General features: G+C 41.9%; 1 protein-coding gene across 1 annotated transcript in view; it reads right to left on the bottom strand.

Annotated features, from left to right (window-relative positions):
• Positions 1–23,298, bottom strand: part of MACC1 (MET transcriptional regulator MACC1) — a 54,459-nt gene that overhangs the window by 7,602 nt on the left and 23,559 nt on the right. The window contains exons 2-4 of the mRNA XM_084860452.1: positions 12,621–12,730; positions 8,422–10,472; positions 3,883–4,071 (exon numbers count right to left, since the gene is read on the bottom strand). Coding sequence (XP_084716578.1) covers positions 3,883–4,071; positions 8,422–10,472; positions 12,621–12,730 — 2,350 coding nt within the window. The remainder of the gene's footprint in view (positions 1–3,882; positions 4,072–8,421; positions 10,473–12,620; positions 12,731–23,298) is intronic.

Raw genomic sequence — 23,298 nt, 5'->3', positions numbered from 1 at the left:
GACTGAATGGACCATTATACTGACTCTTACAAGGCAACATCTTATGGGAGGCATGGGGACCAGTTGAGGGAATCTGCAATACCTTGTTGCAGCATCGAACACACATGAATGACACAAGCATTGGTAAGCCAGAAATTATCTTGATAAGGGGGCAGAGCAATTTTAGAAATTGGTATCTATCCTCAGTAACTAGTCCTGGCCATTAGAGATGTGCAAGAGTAGTGTTGACTAAACTTTTAAGAATTTCTAGTTTAGAAATTAATTCTCTTCCCATTTTGTAGGTGTTTTCTGGGAGGTGCAACAACAGCAAAATGTATGTGTGTGTCGGGGGGGCAGGGGGAGACATCGGTCAACAGTATGGCAGTATTTTTTTCCTTAGGTCTCAATTGATTGTTTTAATTATTTAAAACATTTACTCTTGTCACTACTTCAGTATGCATGTATTTTAAGACTGTATCTAGAAGAATGGCATAAATAGCAAATGAGAATGGTAACAAAAAAGGTATAATTAGATACCTTTTTAAAGTCCTCCATCAGAAGCTTCTATTTTTAAAAGAAATCAAACACATCCTCTTTAAAATTCATCTAAAAACCACAGGTGGAGAGGAACAGCAGTACCAACAGCAAACAAGCCAGAATGTCACCATCATCATTGAGGGTAACACTTAAAACACACTCAGCTGCTGTAAAAATAACCTTGAACCTGCAGCTCTTGAACTTCCTGGATCAAATGTGCTCAATTGAGCTTGAGTGCAAATAATAATAAAAAAGATGGGCTTCCTACATGTCAGTTCTGCAAACTCAGCATGGGCTGTGAAAGTCAAGCTGCATTTTTGCCATCTTGTACCTTCTCATCAGTTTTAGAGTTAGAACTTGAGGCCGGATGGAAGGCAACACCCTCTTAACACTGTTTTACTTAAAAGCAATTGGAAGCTGCAGCATGGCAAAAAGTCATGCAATAGGAGCCTCTGTACATACAGATTGATCGGACAAGCAAGTACTATTTTTAAAGACTTAAAGTATTTCTGGGAAACTTTAACTAAAGATGGTTCCATTACACCTAAGGTCCGAACTTGGGCGGTACGGCTTGTTGGAGGGGCAAACAACCCTCCAATAACCCTAGAACAAGCCACGGGTTATTGGAGGATAGCTTTCCCTTCCAACAAGCCATGATCCTTGAGTTCAGATGACACAGCAAACCATGGCAACCCCCCACCAGGGGTTGAACATTCAAAATGGCTGCCAGTGCATACCGCAACCCACTGTAGCTTAAATAAGCCATGATGGGCTCCAGGGATCATGAGAACTCACTCCATGTTTCATTTCAGAGTGCTGACTGGTGGGAAGGCGGCAGGGTGGTGTTTGTCGAGGCCCAGAAGACATCTTGCCCAGGGGCCCTCAAACTTGATCCTGGTGGTGTAACAGGTCAGGGTGAAGACACGTCTGCTAAATTAATAGGGATCTGGCTCACAAGGCTGCTGTGAGAATGGGTAAGGGAAACAAATGCTGTTAGAGACCCTGACCCTACGCTGGGAAAGGCCAAGCTATAAAATTAGAAACAAAGGAAAACTGAATACACTGTTCACACAGCCATCAGATTCCTGGGTTGTAAACTTTGCATGCTGACTGACAAGGAGACAGGTATTTGGTTGCTGCAAATATTTCATTTAATGTTTCATGGTGACAGTTTAATATCACTGTGGTGGTTGCTACAAGAGTTCTAAGGCTGTTTGTAACAAATGATTGGAAATAAAAATATTACTGTAGTCAAAAAAAAGAGGGCAAGACATTGAAAAATCTAGTTTCTTCTGTGATAAAGAGGACTTTATACATAATGCAAGGTTCTACCTAAGTGTAACTTTTTCTGTAGGGTTTTAAATCTTTCAGTATTGAAGTTCTAGCCCAGGGACAGAGGAGACAGAGAACTGAATCAGAAATCTGGGTCCTTAAGAGCATTCTAAGCCTTTGAAGGGCACAAGGTAATAATTATATTTTCCTTTGGTCAAGGTTTGGTTTTCAGGTCCTGTTTTGGAAGGAAATGCCTAATTTAGGCTGAAATCCTGTACGCATTTGCCTGAGAATAAGCCCAATGAACTGAATGCAGCTTACTTCTGAGTAGGCATGTACAGGATTGCATTCTCATTTACTTACTATGACCTGGTTTGCATGACATAACTACCCATGGGTTGTTCAAACCCTGGGTAGTTGTGACTGAGCAAGAATAAGCTAGTGTGCCCACCTACCCACTGACCTAAACAACCCCAGGACATTCCATCCTTGGTTTGTCAATCATGACATCCAGACCTGGAATTGTGGGTTGTTAGGGGAGAGACCAGGAGCTGTAACCCAAGGACAAACCATGGGCTACAACTCTGGGTTGTCGCTCCCCCAACAACCCACAATTCCAGGTTTGGACATCACAATCAACAACCCAGAGATCGGGTGTCTGTAGGTTGTTTAGCTCTGCAACAGGGATGATCAATCCATGAGAAGCAGCACACTCACTCGCTCCTGCTCATTCATGACTACCCATGGCTTAAACAACCTATGAGTAGTCATGACATGCGAACCAGGTCTATACTTATACCCCGCAGCTTCAACACTACAATATTCCAAGGGGGGCTTATAATAAAAAAAGAATAGAAGCCAGGAAAAAAAGATTGCTAGTAAATACATGTGTGTAATATCCTGAGCTCTTCTTTAACCATGAGGCCAAGTGGTATCTAATGGGCTTGTTCTGCTGATTTGAACACAAATAGGCCAAAGTCTACTGAAATTATTAAATTTTCCATGGCATGTAGGATATCCAAGCTTCACATTTTGATTATATACTGTATATTATTTAACAGACCCACTGTAAAAATTTGAATTTCCAATATTATGTTATCTGACAGAATGGAATTAGCCATTTATAAGAGTTTATAGGAAATCAACCCTGAGTGCTCATTGGAAGGACAGATACTGAAGCTGAAGCTCAAATATTTTGGCCACCTAATGCAAAGAGAAAACTCCCTGGAAAAGACCCTGATGCTGGGAAAGATTGAAGGCAAAAGGAGTAGGGGATGGCAGAGGATGAGATGGCTAGATAGCATCACCGATGCAATGAATATGAACTTGAGCACGCTCCGGGAGAGAGCGGAGGACAGGAAGGCCTGGCGTGCTATGGTCCATGGGGTCATGAAGAGTCGGACATGACTTAACGACTGAACAACAACAACAAGAAGACACAAACTGATCTGAAGAATTTAAGGAACCACATAAATGTTAAGAATAGCCTAAGATTGCACAGGGAAGATACACATAGTTAAAAGCTAGTGTTAAGAGCATAGTTAAGTCAACTCCTTTGACCCAACGTATTGGGCCAGGGGACCTGAAGATGTTCCAGTAGGCTAGAGTTGGCCAGTGACATTTAATCATTAGCTTGGTGAGCCATGTCAGCTTGGATGGACTTTGAGCAATAGCTTTAATCAGGTTCAGGGCAATACTATTCTAACACATACACACACAAGGAACCCCGATGTCAAAACTTACTATTAGCATTGAACATCTGGAAGCAGAACAGTAGGGAAGAAAACTCTGGCCTGTGTTAGACATTTTCAAGAGAAGAAAGGCAGTTTGAAAGAAAGGTCACTGCTCACAATGTGTATGCTCATCCCACTTTCATTTCTGATAAACATGTCTGACAGGTTCTATATAATTTTCAAAAACTTGCACAACCTGTTTGGCCAGGGGTAACAGTAGGACCAAAGAAATGGGCATAAAACAATGGAAAATAATTCCGCCTCACAAGCCGGTCTTAAAATCTATTGCCAGTTTCTAACTTAAAATGTATTGCAATCTTTGTAACAAAATAATACACAATGAAAGATAGTGAAACCTCACCTCTGGAGGAACATCTCCACTGTTACCCCGGTGGGGTGTTTCATAAGCTTCAATCTGTTGTTTTGTGAGTCGGGCTAATTTTTCTGCCAACTCTCTCCAGCCTTTCCCAAGCTTTACAGCTGAAGTAAAAATGACAGTATCCTGTGTAATGCGTGCTAGTAATCCTTGGCAATCCAGCTTCAGAAGAGCCTGCAAACAGTTTTTATAGTTATGTTTTCAAGCAATCTTTAACAACGACAACAACAAAGTCTACTGTGCTAGCATAACAATCTGAAAAATTAATAGTAAGGAAGAACATTCTATTTCTTTACATAATTGCTTTGCTTATACTGTTGTTTAAGAATCTATTTTTACAGAAGAGCTGTCTAGAAGTTAAACATAATTAACTTAACATCACATTGCTTCACTACTTCAAGTCTGTTAGGTCAGGTTTTATTTTCTAGAAGGGAAAATTACTTTTCCAGTATTTGAAATGCAGCTTTTTAAAATATACCATTAATTAAGGGAAATGGTGAATGGGAGTTACTTTCTTATTGTTATTCACAAGCAAGGAAAATTTCCATTGCCAATAGTTAAGGAATAGTCTCCTGAAATATAATATTTGATAATCTTTGGAAATAAGGTTACAATATTTTCATACCCCAGAAGATTGCTATTTCAATAATTTATATGTAATTAAGGACTGGAACTAAAAGAACCACAGACCTTAAGCTTTGAGAGAGAGAATATGAATGGCCGGGTTCAGATGTAATGTTAAACCATGGTTTGTTTAACTTTACTCTGGCTTTGTACATCCAAACTCAACCAGGCTCACTAACTATGGTTTGTTTGGAGTAAAGACACCATGAGGTGAGACTCTAGTTTGAAGTTGGTTTATGAATCTCGCTTTGTCTTAACTATGGTTCATTATTATGTCTGAATTTGTTATCCTGATTGAATCCTAGTTTGTTTCATTGCTTCACCCATCTAGACACAAAGACCTGAGCGAAGAATGGATCAAAAATCAACCCACTTATATAGCTAAGAGAGTCTGCCAGGTGTTTTCCCAAACATCTCTGACCTTCCTCACTCTGGTTGGCAACAGGCTCATTTCCTGGCCTATCTCTTCACTGCCAAGCTCTCCCACTCCAGCTCAGCTGCCAAGCTCTACAACTAGGGATGTACGGACTGTGTAAAATCTGTTTTGTCTGTGTTTCATGGGTTGTCAGGCGCCTTTCAATACGCAGTCTGCCCATCAACATAATTGGATATTTTTAGTTCCTGAATTTGCCCAAATGTGCATTTGCACATGTGAAAATGCGCAGATCCCCCCAACATGTGCAAGATGCCCCCAAATGTGCATTTTCGCACTTTAGCCTATGGGGAAATGTGCATTTTGGCTGTTTTTTATTTTTTTCATATTTTTCTATGATGAAATTTTCACTGAATTTGGGAAAGTTAGAAAAACGGTCCGCAAGCTGGCGGAATCACCCAACAGGGGGGAAAGCCTGTCTGTTGCAGAATCTGCCAGTTGGATTCATCAAAATCTGAACTCATTTGGTCCCATTGTGGATTTCGCCAACATCCCTATCCACAGCAACCTTGCAAGGGATAGGATCACAAGGCTTTTCTTCATATGTAATGAGAGATACCTGTTAAAGGCACACATTTGATCCTAGCAAGCTATACTTTGCTCCCAGCAAGCAATACCAGCAATTCAACAGATGCAGTTGCACACTTTGCCCTAAAAGCCTCTCCAACCACTCACTTTCCACTAAACTCCATTTCCGCAACAATCCATCTACCCTCTTTTATATTTTAAGGACCAAGTTAACCCCTGTTCTCCTGCTTATTGACCAGTAAAATTTTAGTATTGAAAAAAATATTGTGTGTCTTTACTGAACGAAAGGCCACAGACTTGTGTTTGGGAGGGTGAAGAAGAAACAGAAACATTTCTCAAAACAAAGTTTTGCGTTAACAAAGAGAAAACAAACTTTTGAGGAGAGTATCTAGAAAAGGAGGAAGAGAAGAAGGCTTTAGGACTGTATTTTGATCAGGGACATGCCAGGAGCTGCTGAAGGTCTCTGAAGAAGAGAGTGTTTGTGTTCTGCATCCCATCGCTGCAACCAGCCAATAGTAATAGATGCACTGACAGCTTGCTAATCTTTGGGCATTGCAAAGGAATTTGGGATAGCGGCTGGGTATTCACAGAGGAGGTGGAGGCAGAAAACTAACATCAGATGGAAGAAGGTACAGTTTGTTTGAATGTCTGCAATCTGGATACTGGCTTGTTCAATAAACCATAGTTGAAACAAACTATGGTTCAGTGCAGCCTTCCCCAACCTGGTTCCCACCAGATGTTTTGGACTACAACCCCCTGCATTCCTGTCCACTGGCCATGCTCACTGGGCTTGATGGAATTGTAGTCCAAAACAGGTTGGAGAAAGCTGGCTTAGTGTTAAATTGAAGCATAGCCAGAAAAAGTGTGAATGAAATCATCTCAGGATGCCTGGCCACATATCGGAAGACATACAGACTTGCTACCAAAAAGCCACAACAACCCCAAATCAGCACTGCAGAGAAACCACTCTTCTACTGGGAACATATTGCTCTGCTTCTGTCATGCCTGAATCACCAGCCCCATGAGAAGAGCAATACTGAACACGTGAAGCTGCACTCCATGGCGTCAGACCAATGGTCATCTATCCCAATGCAGTCACTGAACTCTGACTGGCAGTGGCTCTCCAAGGCATCAAATCTCTCTCTCTCTCTCTCTCTCTCTCTCTCTCTCCCCTGTTACCTGATATCCTTTTAACTGAAAAAAATAGGAACAGCCTTCCCCAACCTGGTGCCCTGCAGATGGCCTGGCCTGCAACACATTGGCCATGCTGGCTGGGAATTAGGAGAGTTGTCCTCCAATATATCTGGAGGCCACTGCCCTGGGGAATGCTGAGATAGGGATCAACCCCAGCCCAAGGTGGCCAGCCACCTGAGGTGAGAACTTGCACCACCACTGACTCTCCCTCACACCCCTTCCTCTCACTACTCCTGCCTCGTGCCCCTTCCAAACCCTGCTGCCTCATCCTCTGCCTTGTTCCCCCTCTCCCTGCTGCTGCCACCACTTTACACCCCTTGATTGATTGATTGATTGATTGCATTTATACCCCGCCTTTTTTCCTCTTGTAAGGAACCCAAGGCAGCTTACATTATCCTCCTCCTCTCCATTTTATCCTCACAACAACAACCCTGTGAGGTGGGTTGGGCTGAGAGTCTATGACTGGCCCAAAGTCACCCAGTGAGCTTCCATGGCCAAGTGGGGACTAGAACCCGGATCTCCCAGCTCCTAGTCCAACACTTTTGCCACTATACCACACTGGCTCTCAGACCCCTTCCTGGATGCGGGCCTCTTCTGAGAGCTTGACCAGGTCTCGTGAGAGCTCAGCTGGCTGGGTCTCATGGGAGTTCAGTTGCACCTTGCAAACATTCAGCCAGCCAGGTCTCATGAGAGGTTGACCAGCCAGCTGGAGTCCTGCAGCACCATGCTAAGGGGAAGGGGAGCACATGACATTAGGAAAACAGGCTGGGCGGCTGCACAAGAGAGCCTGCCAGCTGCTGTCTCACTGCTGCTGGGTTGGCCCCCAGGTTGGGCGGGAGGGTAAGTGGGAATAGCGGCTGGGAGGGCAGGTGGGAAGGATGAGCGGCTGGGCAGGAGAAAGCGAGTAAGCAAGCAAGCAGCTGGGCAGGAGGGAGCAAGTGAGTGGCTAGCTGGGCAGGCAGGGGCAGCAAGTGGCCAGCTGGCTGGCCAAGCAGGAAGCTGGCAGCACCAAGAAGTGGAGGTCTCTTTGTAGGGGGAGAGCAGTACAATTTGCCGTTCTTCCCATTCCACTGCCTGATCCACCCAAATCAGGCTGTATCATTCTAGGGCCAGCTCTACCCAGGCACACTGGATTTGGCCTATGGGGCTGAGGTTCAACACCCCTGGATTAGGGCTTTGAAGGGATATAAAGGGAAAGGAATAGAGATTTAGGAATAAAGGAAGTAGCCAGGCATTATATTTATTTGCCAGGAAGCTTTTTGGATCCCAGTGGGAGATGAACCACCCCCTTCCCCTGAAAGCTGTCATTAGATACTGGCCAGGCACTGGGAAAGTTTAACAGAAGATTAGAGAGCCCCCTGATCAAAAGTGATCCGTGCTACTAAGTCTGGCAAAACACCCACTGTGTTTCTCCCCACCCCAACCTGTACATAATTTCTAAATATGGAACATATTCACACCCAGCTTTGTTTGAACATCTTGGTCATGATCCAAACAAACCTATAAACGTGGATGGGAGAAAACCACATACAGAGCCAGAAGCTTCTTGAACATTTCCACCGTAGCTGCTGCTTACAGTATGGCTAACAAGGCCAGCTTTCCATTTTAAAATGGCTTTGCTGGATCCCAGTCTTGTCACCTGCCCATAGTTCTTGAGCTACCATAATCGCAATAAATTATCTGAAATAATTATTGCTCATTTGCATCTCATATAAGCTAATAGAGTCCATCCAAGAGGTACTTACAACGGAGAGCTCGTACAGGAAACGTCTTGTGTTTCGGTTGGTGTGGCAAACTTCCTTGAGTTTCTTCATGATATACGCAACTTTTTCTGATTCTTTCTCAGCTTGCATCTCACTGAAATCATTCAGGGACAGAGGTGAAAATCCAAGGGCATCAGCCAAAGCTTTCCAGTCATACATTTTTTCCGATACTGTGGATAAGATTGCTGAATAGATGTAAGTCAATTTTTTAAAAGGCAATGCAATTTGTTGAAGGAGACTGCTGGTCATAATTGCACTATCTTCAATATCCATAGCTTGATCTTTGGCTATCACTTTGATATTTTTGCAGTGCACAAGGCCAACCTTCCTTCTAAGAACTCCCACATACCACTCTTTTATTTTAGTCTGTCCGATGGCCTTGACCTTATCTTCACCAAGAAGCGCTATTGTGTCACCTTTAAAATATTCCAGCAAATAGTCAATTTTACTCTGACGTAACACCGTTTTCAAAGCTATGCCATAGCTGGTAACATTCACAGCCTTATTTTGGAAGACGGGATATTTCATTGTTGGCACTGACAGCATGGGTGCAGATTTGATCTCCTTGCGTTTTTCTAATCGGGTTGGCTTATTAAACATTCCAGTGAATGGCTTTGGAGCTGGCTCAGGTGTTGTAATGTAGAACTGGCACACCAGGTTGTTGTTTGGGACTTTAACCTGGACACGGAAAACAAACAGATGCATTTTCCTTGCACTGAGCATAGAAAATGGGAAGTGTTGGTGAACCACCTCACCACCTCCTTTCAGCGTTGTGTCCTTAATTTCTTTCCTTTGATCTTCTTCCTTCACTTCAAAATCAGGGTCACAAGAAGCCACAAAAATACTAAGGTCTTGTGGTTTCTCAAGTACAAATGTATGCTTCCCCCAGAGTTGGAAAACCACTGGAGGCATTCTCTTCCCACCCTTTTTAATGTCGCTTACTGTAAGTTTCTCTGGAACATAGTTATGGCCAAACAGAGCAAAAACAACAGTGAAAGATGGATGGATATGTTTGGGTCCATAAATGCCAACTGAAAGTTTTCTGTGGATATATTCCCAAGCACTTGCAGGAGAATTCACTGAATTTGTTTGGGCTACAGTAACAATGTACATCAAGTGATTTAGATCTGTCAGCCTCACTTGTATAGTATCTTTATAAATGTAATGGTTCTGTATTTTTTGAAATGGACCTTCTTTACTGAAACCACAGAGACATACAATTTCGGTCATAACCTGACTAAAAGGATCCTTCTTCACTTCGGCTGCAATTTTCATTTCTAATAAAATGGCTTCTGTGGTATTGAGGTTACTTAATGTAAGTTCAATCAACGGGCTCACAGTGGTTGAAAACTCATGATTAAGTGATGCTGGAGCGTCAAGGATTGCCTGTAAGCCAACCTCTTGGAATTCTCCAAATGCTACATGGCCTTCAGGAAAATGAACAGCAATATCCGAGTCAGGAAGCTGCACTGAGCCACCTTCGTGATTCACTTTGCACACAATATGGGTTTCTATAGATTGGGTTTGTGCCCATCCCGGACTCTGATTTATTACATTCAAATCTAGGCAAGATCGGGCCAGCTGTCGTTGATTCAACCACGCTGTCTTATAGGCTTCGCGATCATTCTGAAGTGATTCACTATCTGGAGGTAGGATATGGTTGGACGGCACTGTCCTGGGAAGTTCAAATGACTTGGTGCCCACAATATCCAAGAAATCTGAAATGCTCCTAGATTTTGCCGATCTCCTCGAAGCTTTCCGAAGAAAAAGATAATCAATATTTAAGTCATCTCCAGATGAAGCAGCAGAATCCCTGATATTTGAGTCTCTAAAAAATAAATAGGGATCTTGCTTTAAGATGGATATCCGGCTATCACTTTTTTCTTTGTTGCTTGACTGAGCTACATCATCTAAAAAAGGATTAGATGCTGACAGTTCCTTCCAAAACGGATTTGTCTTAAACACATCAGGGGCACCTTGTTTAAAGTCTCCAGACCAATGGGATTTCAGATCCAATTCATTTTCTTTGTCATCTGTTGAAAAATAATTACAGTTAAGTATCTCCACTTTATATTTATCCCCCTTCTAACTGGTATTCTACATATGCCAAGATACTTCAGTTTCTCTTACATTAATTTATTTGAAGATGCCAGGGACAATGTGAAGAAAAACTATTTTGGCTTGCTCTGTTCTTACACTGAGGGCTTTGGCTTCCATGTTGGAAGCTGGCCATGACATTGTTCTGGATTCCATTTACATTTTAAACACAAGTACACAAAACATAGTTCAGCTTTTATTTTTGACAGAATTTGTTACTATTCTTAAGAGGTAGCTGTGTACTAGCAGTCGGTCCAGCTTAGGCTGCAATCCTGTGCATGCTTTCCTGGATGTAAGCTCCCTGAACACTGTGGTTTGCTTTGGAGTAAACAGGCATAGGATTTCAAAATCCCTATTAGTGTAATACTTTTATTAGGCCAACCAAAAGATCACAAAAATGTGCATGCTTTCGAGGTCTCTAAATCTCTCTCTTAGAGCCTTTCTACATTAGGTTTTATAATGAGCTTGTGATTGCTCACCCATGGTAGTTTGTAGCTCCTTTACATGACATCGTCTTCCTCCAGTGCCTCTCTCATGCTTTGTGACCATTATCCCATTTTTTTCTTAAGGGGGAAAGTGTGATATTATTTTCTGAATTTTCCTCTATAGCGCCATAGGAATCCCGTGTAATTGCGCGGTTCCACTATACCACAGTGCTACCTAGTGGTTGTAAAATGGAACATATAGAATGGCAGGGAAAGATAAACCCTGAGGGGAAGGGGGGAAAGCGTCACAGAGCAGATCTTAATCCCACAAAGAAACTGGAAGTAGAAGCCTTGGTAAAGGTGCAGGTTAAAAGCTTCATGTAGAAAAGCCCTTAATCAGGCAAGATGTTACAAAAAGCAGATTTGGCCTGGAGGGGGAACTGTCTTGGATTCTACTCCCAGGTATTGGCTAGCATATGATGAGGCTTTCAATGTCAACTTATTTATCAGGTCCTACTATTGTATTGTTGACTGTTTTTAGCTGTTTTAAACTGTTTTATTTTTTTTTGTATGTTAAAGATTTTATATTATGTTTTCATTATGTTGTATTTTGGGTTTTAAATCTTGTGAACCTCCCACAGAGGTTGGGCTACTAGGAGGTATAGAAATGAAATGGAGCACACTGTTAGGGTTATACCCAACGTTACAGTAGTGGAAAAGAACTGACATTGTTTCACTAGCAGTTACACAACTGCTAGCAGAACAACCAGCACAACTAGTGCAAGCAATGCATGGCCCAGGAATGGGCAATATGTGGGGAATGGGCCGTATGCATCCCTATAGCCCTCCAGCATGGCCTCTACCATCCCCCAAAGTTCAGGGGGACCACCCCCATAAAAGGTTTTACACATTTTTTCAACCAAAATGGCATATGTAGCACCTACAGAGCACCCAAATGGTCAAAATTAGCTTGTTTGCGAACAAGCTAATTTTAACCCTTTAGGTGCTCCATAGGAGCTACAGATGCCATTTTGGTTGGGGTTTTCCCCCTGTTTGGCACCCATGGGGAGGTGGCCTGTCCAGGGGGTGAAAAGGCCCCCGGACCTCCTGACGTTGCCCACCCATGGCCTAATGAAGTCATAGTATATGGCTGCAATCCTATACCTATTTACCTGGGAGCAAACTCCATTGAACTCAATGGAACTTACGTCTGTGTAGATTATGTATAGGAATGTACTGTAAATGAAGAATTGTTAGATTTAGATTCAAAACCTAGGAAGCCATTTATTTGTTTATTTATTTATTTTACTTTCCCCTCTCAAAGACCCTTTGGGAGTTGTTTTTATGTCAAGGGGAAAGGGCATTAGAATACACACCAAATTTGGATTACATTTTCCCTCTTTTGTTGTACTCAAAAGATCCATTTTAAGCCACTGCCCATTTTCTTGCTCTTTGCAGTAGTAATTTTCAAAGCTTGCTAAGACCTCCACACCATCACCACCATGTAACTTCTCCTATGCAGGACATAGTGAAAACAATGGAACTTACTTACAAACTTCACAAGGACCTTGTCCTCGATATTATAAACAGAGCACTTCTAATACAAACATCGATCATGAGTCCAATTCTGCTTGAGACAATGGGTTGCCAGCAACATACCTGCCCAGTCATTCCTGACAGGGTTTCCATTATCCAAGTCAATCAGAGATCCCTCTGATCTACTCCATGAAATCTCCTTTAGATGACAGGAAGCAGACATTTTTTTCTTCCTAATAGATTTGAGAAATACTGGTTAACAAACTGAGAAATGCATAAAACTACAAAGCGTCATCCATAGTGTGGTATGGAAATAAATGTCTAAGGCAGCCTTCCCTAACCTGATGCCTTCCAGATGTGTTGGACTGCAGTTCCCATCATTCTAGCATGGCCAATGCTGGCTGGGAATGACAAGCATTGCAATCTAACACATCTGGAGGCCAGCAGATAGGCAGAAAGGTGGTCTAAGGGCTTCCTTATAAGTACACCCTATAGCTCAGGGGTGGGCAACCTATGGCCCTCCAAATGTTTGGGCTTATAACTCCCATCAGCCCTATCCAGCACAGGCAGTGGTAAAGGGTCATGGGCGTTCTAGGCCAAAACGTGAGAGCTGTAGGCCAAAGTTGCTTCACAATGGAGCATCACTGACTTAAGGCTAGTGGCCTGTTCTGTCGTTATTTCGCATTATGTGTGTTGTTTATCCCTGTGTAGCCACTCAGTGTTATTTCTTCTCCATGCATGGAGGGAGGGATCATGCTCATGGCAGCAGAAGCAACTCCCCTCCATGTGCCAGATCGCACAGGGCCTGTTCTCAAAGATCCCTACACACATAGGTGTGATTTCTTGCCACCTAGAAAGATGCAGGAACTTGACTTGAAATTACTTGAAATAGCCCATCTATATAGCTGTTGTTAAGTATGGTAGGACGAAAAGGTTATATACTGCTCAATATAGAGACTAAGTTCCAGAAAGTGTGGACATCACTTTAAAAGAGAGAGTTCTCACAGAGGAATGGAGGACTAGAAGAAAAGGCTACAATCCTATACCCACTTACCTGGGAGTAAGTCCCATTGAACTTAATATGACTTACTTCTGAGTAGACATGAATAGGCTTGCACACAGCAGAAAGTTGCAAGTTACAATAGGCGACTGAGCAGTTTGTTCAATAATAGGCTGGTGTTTGAATATATTTGAGCAGTTATATATATATAACCAGCAGTAGATTTCCTTTTTATGTCCTCCACCTTCAAGCCCCATAATTGCTAAATATATATTTTTACAAGTTAGCTGAAAGTTCATAAGTTTTTTCTTATATCATCTATTGGTTAGTACGCTGAGGATGCCACTGGTGTGATGAAGGGCACATGATGTGCAATGTTACCCCAAGTGCGGGGGCGGGGGAAGTAACCAGGGTATGAGGTGGTTTGCCAACACAGTTTGGGTTTTTGACAACTCCCCTTACTAGGCTGACTTGTTGATGGTGCTGGTGCCTGATTTTAGTTTTTAGTATGTATGTAGAGTTTTTGATTGATTGATTGATTGATTGATTGATTGATTTTCTAAAAAAATGTTTAAGAATGGATACTGAGGCATTGTTGAAATGTTATTATGTTTAAAATGTACTACTGTTGACATAGTTATTGATATGCTTATTTTTACATATTGCTGTTATTGTTTGCCTGCCTTGTATGTTGTAAGCTCTCTTGAACACAACTTTGTTGAAAGGTGGCATATAAATTAAAACCTAATCTAAAGTCTAACCTAATCAGCAGCATTTTTCCATTCTCCTAACCACATAGAACAGAATCATAGAATCATAGAATAGTAGGGTTGGAAGGGGCCTACAAGGCCATCGAGTCCAACCCCCTGCTCAATGCAGGAATCCAAGACAGAGCATCCCTGACAGATGGCTGTCCAGCCTCATCTTGAACACCTCCAGTGTGGGAGAGCCCACCACCTCCCTAGGTGATTGGTTCCATTGTCGTATTGCTCTAACAGTCAGGAAGTTTTTCCTGATGTTCAGCCGGAATCTGGCTTCCTGTAACTTGAGCCCATTATTCCGTGTCCTGCACTCTGGGATGATCAAGAAGAGATCCTGGCCTTCCTCTCTGGGACAGCCTTTCAAGTACTTGAAGAGTGCTATCATATCTCCCCTCAGTCTTTTTTTCTCAAGGCTAAACATGCCCAGTTCTTTCAGTCTCTCTTCATAGGGCTTTGTTTCCAGTCCTCTGATCTTCTTTGTTGCCCTCCTCTGAATCCTCTCCATTTTGTCTGCATCCTTCTTAAAAGTGTGGTGCCCAGAACTGGACACAGTACTCCAGATGAGGCCTAACCAGTGCTGAGTAGAGGGGAACTAGTACTTCCCGGGATTTGGAAACTATGCTTCTATTAATGCAGCCCGAAAGAGCATTTGCCCTTTTTGCAGCCACATCACATTGTTGGCTCATATTCAGCTTGTGATCGACAACAATTCCAAGATCCTTCTCGCTTGTAGTGTTATTGAGCCACGTATCCCGCATCTTGTAACTGGGCATTTGGTTTCTTTTTCCTAGGTGCAGAACTTGGCATTTATCCCTATTAAATGTCATTCTGTTGTTTTCTGCCCAGCGCTCCAGTCTATCCAGATCGCTTTGAATTTTGTTTCTGTCTTCCAAAGAATTAGCTATCCCGCCCAATTTTGTGTCATCTGCAAATTTGATCAGCATTCCTTGCACCTCCTCCTCCAAGTCATTAATAAAAATGCTGAAGAGCACTGGACCACAAATACCTACACAGGAAAAAGAAACCTCCAGAGGAGGTCAGTCTATAGAGCACCAGGTTTTATCTGACAGTTTCCTTTTTTCATTTGCTTACTCCAGCATTAAGCATGATTAACATGGCTGAAATATCTGTCTAGGCCAAGAGTAGAATTATAGGTGGCTGTTGCAAAAGAGCAGCTAGGGCTGCATATGTAAAAATCCTGACAATCAGCTCTTTGGTGGAACCAAATCCAGTCCTTAATGCCTATTTTGCTCCTTTTTTTAAGGGCAAGCCACACACAGCCCTGGCTGCTGGATCGGTGCATGAATGTATACCCCTAGCCAGACTGGGATGGTAAGGATTTTTTGGGGGGGTTGCAATAAATTGTACAATAAATAAAATAATTTTTTCAAAATCTAGATAGATAAACCAATCTATTCTCCCCATTCATCAACACAATCCACATCAAAGAATAGAGAAACTTTACACTTTGCACCCACTTGTATTTTGAACTACTGGTTAGAGCCACAACATGTGATACAGAAGATCTGTAATAAGATCTCCTATTATTTATTTTTCACTTCAACATGACCATGGTGTGTGTGCACACATGGAATTCAGTTGTTTTTCGAATGGTGGCACATGGTGAGGGCTCCTTAACCGTTTCCCCCTTCCATTTGCCTAATTTAAATTTAGCCTACCCCAGCTACTATTTGCAGAAGAAGAAAAAATACAAGCACAACATGGGTACCCCCCCTACACCTACACACACACACACACACACACACGAGACTAATAACAGCTTCAGAAGCATCACGAAAGTGATGAAGAGGAAAAACACCTGTGCTATTGCTCCATCTGTAGCTGCTTGTAAAAAGAAAGAAAAAGGTTGGGAGATCTTATCACACATCTCCCATGTCACATGTGGCTTGGCTCTGATGTAGACTGTTACTGTATTTAAAGTAATAACCAACAAGGCTATTGCTTATATGGGCAATCTTTCCTCTTGCACATGATATCAGTTAGTTAGTTTTTGTTCTTCAGCAGTACTTTTAGAAAAAGTGTATTGAAGATGCCCATGCTAATATAAATCTATTTTCAACTTGCCATGAGCAGAATATGATTGTGTGACCATGACAAGCTGTGTAGAAATATAACCACAGCTCACCATAGGTGCAATGACAATAGTATATTGTTGCAATTATATTTTCCAGAACCAGAGATGCATGGCTGGTTTTACAGCTGACCCACCACCAAATGCTTTTTCTGATACTGCCACAGGATGACAGTTCAAGGCTACCTTGACTCATTTAGCATTTTTTTAAAAACCTCCCCAGGAGATAGTTGGGTCCATATTTACTATCCACGCTGCTCAGTTTTATTGCTAAAGCTCTATTCATCCTAATGAAAATATTTCAGACTTAAACTGAAATGAGACAGGAGAAGCAGACACTTGTTCAGTAAAACATCTTTTGGAATTTGATGTCATTCTCTGTGCCATTGCATCTGCTTTAGACTGGAGATGGGAGGAAAAGGAGGAGAATAATTTAAGTGCCTACTCAAAACTGTTCTGTATGACTCAATATGATGAACAATCTGTAGAGCATAACAGGAAATAGAGAAAGAATAGGAAGACTAAAATACCAGTGCTGTATTGCTAAGCTAAAGATATGCTGAGTAAAATTGATTTTGCAATCTGTTCCTGAATTAACAGCATAGTCCACAGAATAAATGAAATGCTAGCACAGCTTGACCTTTTGTTACCTATGAAAATATTACAAAACAAAAGTTCTGGTATTCTCAATGAGGAAAACAAGGATACTGCTCAGCAGAACCCTGCCAGGATGCTAATAGATAAATTAAAGGAAGAAATTGCAGGGACAAAATAAATGGGACAGCACACCAGAAAGCAGACAAACAGCTGCTAAATGATGCATATTTTACACACATTAAAATGAAGTGACTGAGCAGGGTAACAAAAAGAGTATATTTGTAAAGTTGGAGTATAATGACAGCACAGATATAATGAGTCCTTAACATAAAGGCTGCATAAAGTTTAGAAAAACAAACAGAGCGAGGCTTCCCCAAACATTCTCTTTGGAGTTTTTCAATCCATTTCTGCCTGCAAATATAATCAGGAGATTAGGCAAAGAAATGCAAGTTGGAGGGACAATCTTATAAAAAGGGTCACTGAGATTCCCAAGTACTGAGACGACCCCATCATTTCAGTCTGCCATTAGGCAAGGAGTGAAGAAGTGGGCAAGCAAGGACTGCTTCACACATTGGCTCCTCCTCCCTCATCCACCCAGAACACAGAGGGAGAGATGTTTATCTTGTCAGATAAAACAATGCATGAAGTGACCTTTGATGTGTGTGCCCTTAAAAACATATACAGTCATATATGAGACTGATGTGAATTCCATACACACTTAAAATGGCCTCTCTGTCCCATCAGCCAGGATAGCTAGACTGGTGGGGACGAGGGAGAGGGCATTTTCTGTGGTGGCCCCCACTCTGTGGAACTCCCTCCCTAGAGAACTCCGCCATGCCCCCTCTTTAATGAGCTTCCGTCGTGCATTAAAAACGTGGTTGTTCAGGCAGGCATTTGGGGTGGGTTAGGGTATTTTAGAAAATGTTTTTACTGTAGAATTTTATTGTTTTAAACTGTTTTATTGTACGCTGTACATCGCCCAGAGTGGCTGGGTGACCAGCCAGATGGGCGATTAATAAATTTAATAATAAAAAATCAAATTAAAATGAAACTCTTGACATTCCTAAACAATATTACTTTGAAATGTCAGGACCATTGGGGAATTTGCCATCAAAATTAGACCACAAATCATAAAAACCACCCCCACCCCCAAAATGGAAAAATTCAATAACTCAAAATTCAAATTTCGAAATCCCAAAAGTAAAACTGAGATCTGTATTTATGCATATACATTCAGATTTTTCTGTGCATCCATAAACAAAGTTTTGCTGTTGTTCAGTTTAAGAGGAAAGACCAATGTGTACAACTATTACCACATGTGCTACACCAGCAGCAGTGACAACTTCAGTACATTTTATCTGTGAGGTTTACTATACATGGATTACAGATAACTAGGAGCACACAGGAAGACTTTCTTTCTTTCTTTCTTTCTTTCTTTCTTTCTCCCTCTTCCTAGTAGTTTCCTATAATTGTTCTATTAAAGGAGACATGTAGGGGCCCCATTAACATTTTTCTGGGTTATTGCTCTCTGCTTTCTGACTGCCTCCACAGTTCACTCAGAAGCGAAATGTGCCTCTGTTAATCTTCCTTTACTACCAATGGCATCTCATCCCAGTGTATTAGAAAGATATCTGTAGCACGTCTGCTTCAAAATTCAATTATGTTGCGATGCCAGGAGAATTTTTGGGGGGAAGCGGTCTTGCTAGGGTGGTTAAGAGTATCCAAACAACATAGGGAACCACTTCATGTGAACAGCCTCTTCTGTGGTTAAAGAGGTCCATGCAGTTTGTCTTCCAGGTGGCAACTTTATTGCCAGTATAAATTAAGAATGCCCCCTATCAATCAAGACAAGATACATCTTCAGTAAAACAGGAAGTATTTACTTTTCTTATACATTCTGGAAAGGAACCAGCAGCCAACATGCACTTGGAGTAGAGCAACGGAGCTTAACTTCCCTTCTCTGTCCTTTGCTTGCTGTTGCTATAGCACCATCATTCCCTGCTTCTAATCTCAGCAATAATCAGTAAGCACATTTTCAAGATGCATGTTTTAATATGACTCTCAGTAACATATTTAATGCTAGAAGATCCTGAAAACTAGTGATAAGAATTTATTATGAAGATGCTTTGATAAGAAGGATGCCAAACTTTCAAATGTTTTCAGTAACAATTCGTTACTCTAAGATTCAAATTTCTCTAGACTCGGCAAAACACTACAGTGGGCTGGTTTGCATGTCACAATAAGCCACCCTGCAAATAAGCCACAGTGGATTGGTTGTTCGTTCGCTATCCCAGATTGCTCCCAACAGATTATTCAGAGCTCTGCAGCTTGCCATGGAGTGTTTCCCTCTTAGTCCTTCCATCTGCTCCTGGCATGTATCCCATGAGCCTTTGTGGCACAACCCTTCTCGTATCCTTGAACCTACAGAGGGAATTTTTTCTGAGTTTCCACCCCTCTCTGAACATAATTACCCTTTCTGCGTAATTTTTCTGTTCACAACTTTTTTTAGATGTTTTGGAAGTATGAAAATAGGTTCATTTTTATCATTATTTTTATTTTTCTGTTGCTTGCAAGTGTGCAACTGCCACATTCATCCGTCTCCTATTTATTTTCTTCAGCAGTACAGATCAATATCCCCTCTGTACATGTTGAAAACCCACTTGTCAATATCATCCTCCATTATGTCTTGAACTGACATTTGTTGGTTAAGCCACACTGACACAAACAAGGCTCACAACCCACCATAGCTTACCATGATGTGTGAACCACGTCAGTATTAACCTAGTTGAAATAGGGTGCTTCCAGATTAGGCTTTATTGTGCCCGCATCCTGCCTCATTCACTGACTTTTACGGGGGTTCCACACGATAGTGTCTTCCTCTCATAACCCTTCTAGTTTTTCCCACTGCTTCTTCCGTCTTTTTTTACCATGGAAAATTTATTAAGAGAAAATATGGAATAACTGCACAATGCTTTCTGACTGTAAGCACCAGGACACCTCCATCTGGAAGCACCCATCTATGCATGTTCACATCTAGTTTAAGTTATAGATGACAATACAATTACAAATACAATTCCATAATGCAGTTATGCAATTATGCAGGAAACAGAAGTGCAACTGGTTATTTGCATTTGAGTAATTGTAGGATAATCCTTGGTTGAATCCAGACTTAAAGTAGACCCATTGACATCAATGGGACTTAAATGACTAACTTAAGTCCCATCGTTTTCAAGAAATCTACTCTAAGTATGACCAAGTCTGGATCCAACACCGTACATATAATGCACAAATTATAGTCTCTTATATATGATCTCTCTCACCCATGCTCCCTTTCTTTGCATGCCATCTCATGGACCTGGTTCACTTGACACGGCATGGCTTGTTGTGGGTTATTTAACCCACAATGAGCCACAGTGCCCACAGGTGCCATTTTGCATATTCAACTCCCACTTGGGGGTTATCATGTTCATGTTGTGTGAACCCAGAGAGCATGAAGGTTTTTTAACCCTCACATAACCCACAGTTGCCGGGTTTGCACAGCACAACATCCCCCAAGCACTTAAAAAAAAAATGACGGAGTGAAATTACATACCCAAACTACCCGTGTTTGAAAATATGTAAAATGTCATTAAAAGACAGGCAGAATAAAGAAATGCTTGCATTATACCCAAGAGAATAGCAAAGTAGGGAAGAAGTTCCATAACTAGTGTTAGGGATGCTGGAGAAATTCAAGACTGACTAAAATGAGTTGAGATTTCTAAGAATCCGACCTGTGGAATCTGCTGTGGACTGGCCTCCTCAGGTGTGTGGAGTCTGTGGACTTTGGGTCATTTTTTTTTTTTTAACTTTCCTGAAATTGATGCAAATTTATTTGTAGGAAAATACACAGGTTTCTGTTCTGAGACATACGCAATCCTGGAAAATATACGTGGGGAAAAGTTGAATGGAATGGGGGACAATACACTAAATGTTACGTAATGACATAAATTACATAAATTGTTACGAAACCTCTTATGGACTTTGTGCATATTTTTCTGCATAACGGAAAAAAAAATCGAATCCATCTGTGAACAGACACTGGACTGAACAATGCCACACAGTCCACGAAATACACACGGGATGGATTTCACAAAATGCAGACATTCCTAACTGGGGTGCCCAGCAGAAAAGGCCCTCCCCACTTTATCTCTGAGAAACATGTGGCCAACTGCAGCTTCTCAAGATGTGTACACACGTATTATGGCTTGGGACCAGGTTATCTAGAGGATCACCTACTCCTGTTTGAACCTGCTCATTCTTTGGGTGCTCTGCCTTCAGGAGACAGGCAGATAGGGATAGGGCCTTCTCAGTGATTGCATCCCATTAGTGGAACTCACTCCTTCTTTTGAGATTTCAGCATCAGATTAAATTAAGTTTATTCATGTGGGTTTTTAACAAATAATGCAATGTTTTGTTGCAACCGGTGTTTTACTTGTTTTATCTCCTGTTTTATGATGATGATGATTTTATTTGGTATTGTGTATGCTGTTAATCCCCTTCATGGATCACTGCCTTGTTGTGGCGAAGGGGCTTGCGTAACTCAGTGAAGCCATAAACTATGCCGTGCAGGGCCACCCAAGACGGACAGGTCATGGCAGAGAGTTCTGACAAAATGTGGTCCACTGGAGAAGGAAATGGCAACCCACTCCAGTATTCTTGCCAAGAAAACCCCATGGAACGTATCACAAGGCTAAAAGAGATGACGCCGGAAGATGAGCCCCTCAGGTCGGAAGGTGTCCAATATGCTACTGGGGAAGAGCAGAGGGTATTTCCAAGTAGCGCCAGAAAGAGTGAAGCGGCTGGGCCAAACCCGAAAGGACACTCAGCTGTGGATGTGTCTGGTGGTGAAAAGAAAATCCGATGCTGTAAAGAACAATATTGTTTAGGAACCTGGAATGTCAGATCAATGAATCAAGGTAAGCTGGAGGTGGTCAAACATGAGATGGCAAGATTGAACATCGACATCTTGGGAATCAGCGAACTAAAATGGACAGGCATGGGCGAATTTAATTCAGGTGACCATCATATCTACTATTGTGGGCAAGAATCCCTTAGAAGAAATGGAGTAGCACTCATAGTCAACAAAAGGGTGGGAAAAGCAGTACTGGGGTACAATCTTAAAAATGATAGAATGATCTCAGTACGAATCCAAGGCAAACCATTCAACATCACAGTAATTCAAGTCTATGCCCCAACCACTGAGGCTGAAGAAGCTGAGGTTGATCGGTTCTATGAAGACCTACAACACCTTCTAGAACTAACACCAAAAAAAGATGTCCTCTTCATCATAGGGGATTGGAATGCTAAAGTAGGAAGTCAAGAAATCACCGGGATAACAGGCAGGCATGGCCTTGGTGTACAAAATGAAGCAGGACAAAAGCTAATAGAGTTTTGCCAAGAGAACATGTTGATCATAGCAAACACTCTTTTCCAACAGCACAAGAGGCGACTCTACACATGGACGTCACCAGATGGTCAATATCGAAATCAGATTGATTATGTCCTTTGCAGCCAAAGATGGAGAAGCTCCATACAGTCAGTAAAAACAAGACCTGGAGCTGACTGTGGCTCAGATCATGAGCTGCTTCTTGCAAAATTTCGGCTTAAATTGAAGAACGTAGGGAAAACCACTAAACCTTTCAGGTATGACCTAAATCATATCCCTGATGAATATACAGTGGAGGTGAGGAATAGATTTCAGGGATTAGACCTGATAGACAGAGTGCCTGAGGAACTATGGACGGAGGTCCGTAACATTGTTCAGGAGGCAGCAACGAAATCCGTCCCAAAGAAAAAGAAATGCAAGAAAGCCAAGTGGCTGTCTGATGAGGCTTTACAAGTAGCTCACGAAAGAAGGGAAGTGAAAAGCAAAGGAGAAAGGGGAAGATATACCCAACTGAATGCAGAGTTCCAGAGAATAGCAAGGAGAGACAAGAAGGCCTTCTTAAATGAACAATGCAAAGAAATCGAGGAAAACAACAGAATGGGAAAGACTAGAGATCTCTTCAAGAAAATCAGAGATCTCAAGGGAAAGTTTTGTGCAAAGACGGGCATGATAAAGGACAAAGAAGGCAGGGACCTAACAGAAGCAGATGAGATTAAGAAGAGGTGGCAAGAATACACAGAAGAACTATACAGGAAAGATCTGAATGTCCCTGATAGCCATGATAGTGCGGTCACTGAACTTGAGCCAGACATCCTAGAGAGTGAAGTCAAGTGGGCCTTAGGAAGCATTAGTAACAACAAAGCTAGCGGAGATGACAGTATTCCAGCCGAGCTATTTAAAATCCTAAAAGATGATGCTGTTAAAGT

This window comes from Heloderma suspectum, chromosome 5 (genome assembly GCF_057233095.1).
Source record: "Heloderma suspectum isolate Gila_16-S chromosome 5, 16-S_ref, whole genome shotgun sequence".
Taxonomy (NCBI): domain Eukaryota; kingdom Metazoa; phylum Chordata; class Lepidosauria; order Squamata; family Helodermatidae; genus Heloderma; species Heloderma suspectum.
Note: the sequence above shows the minus strand (reverse complement) of the source record. Positions and strands in the feature narration are given on the sequence as shown.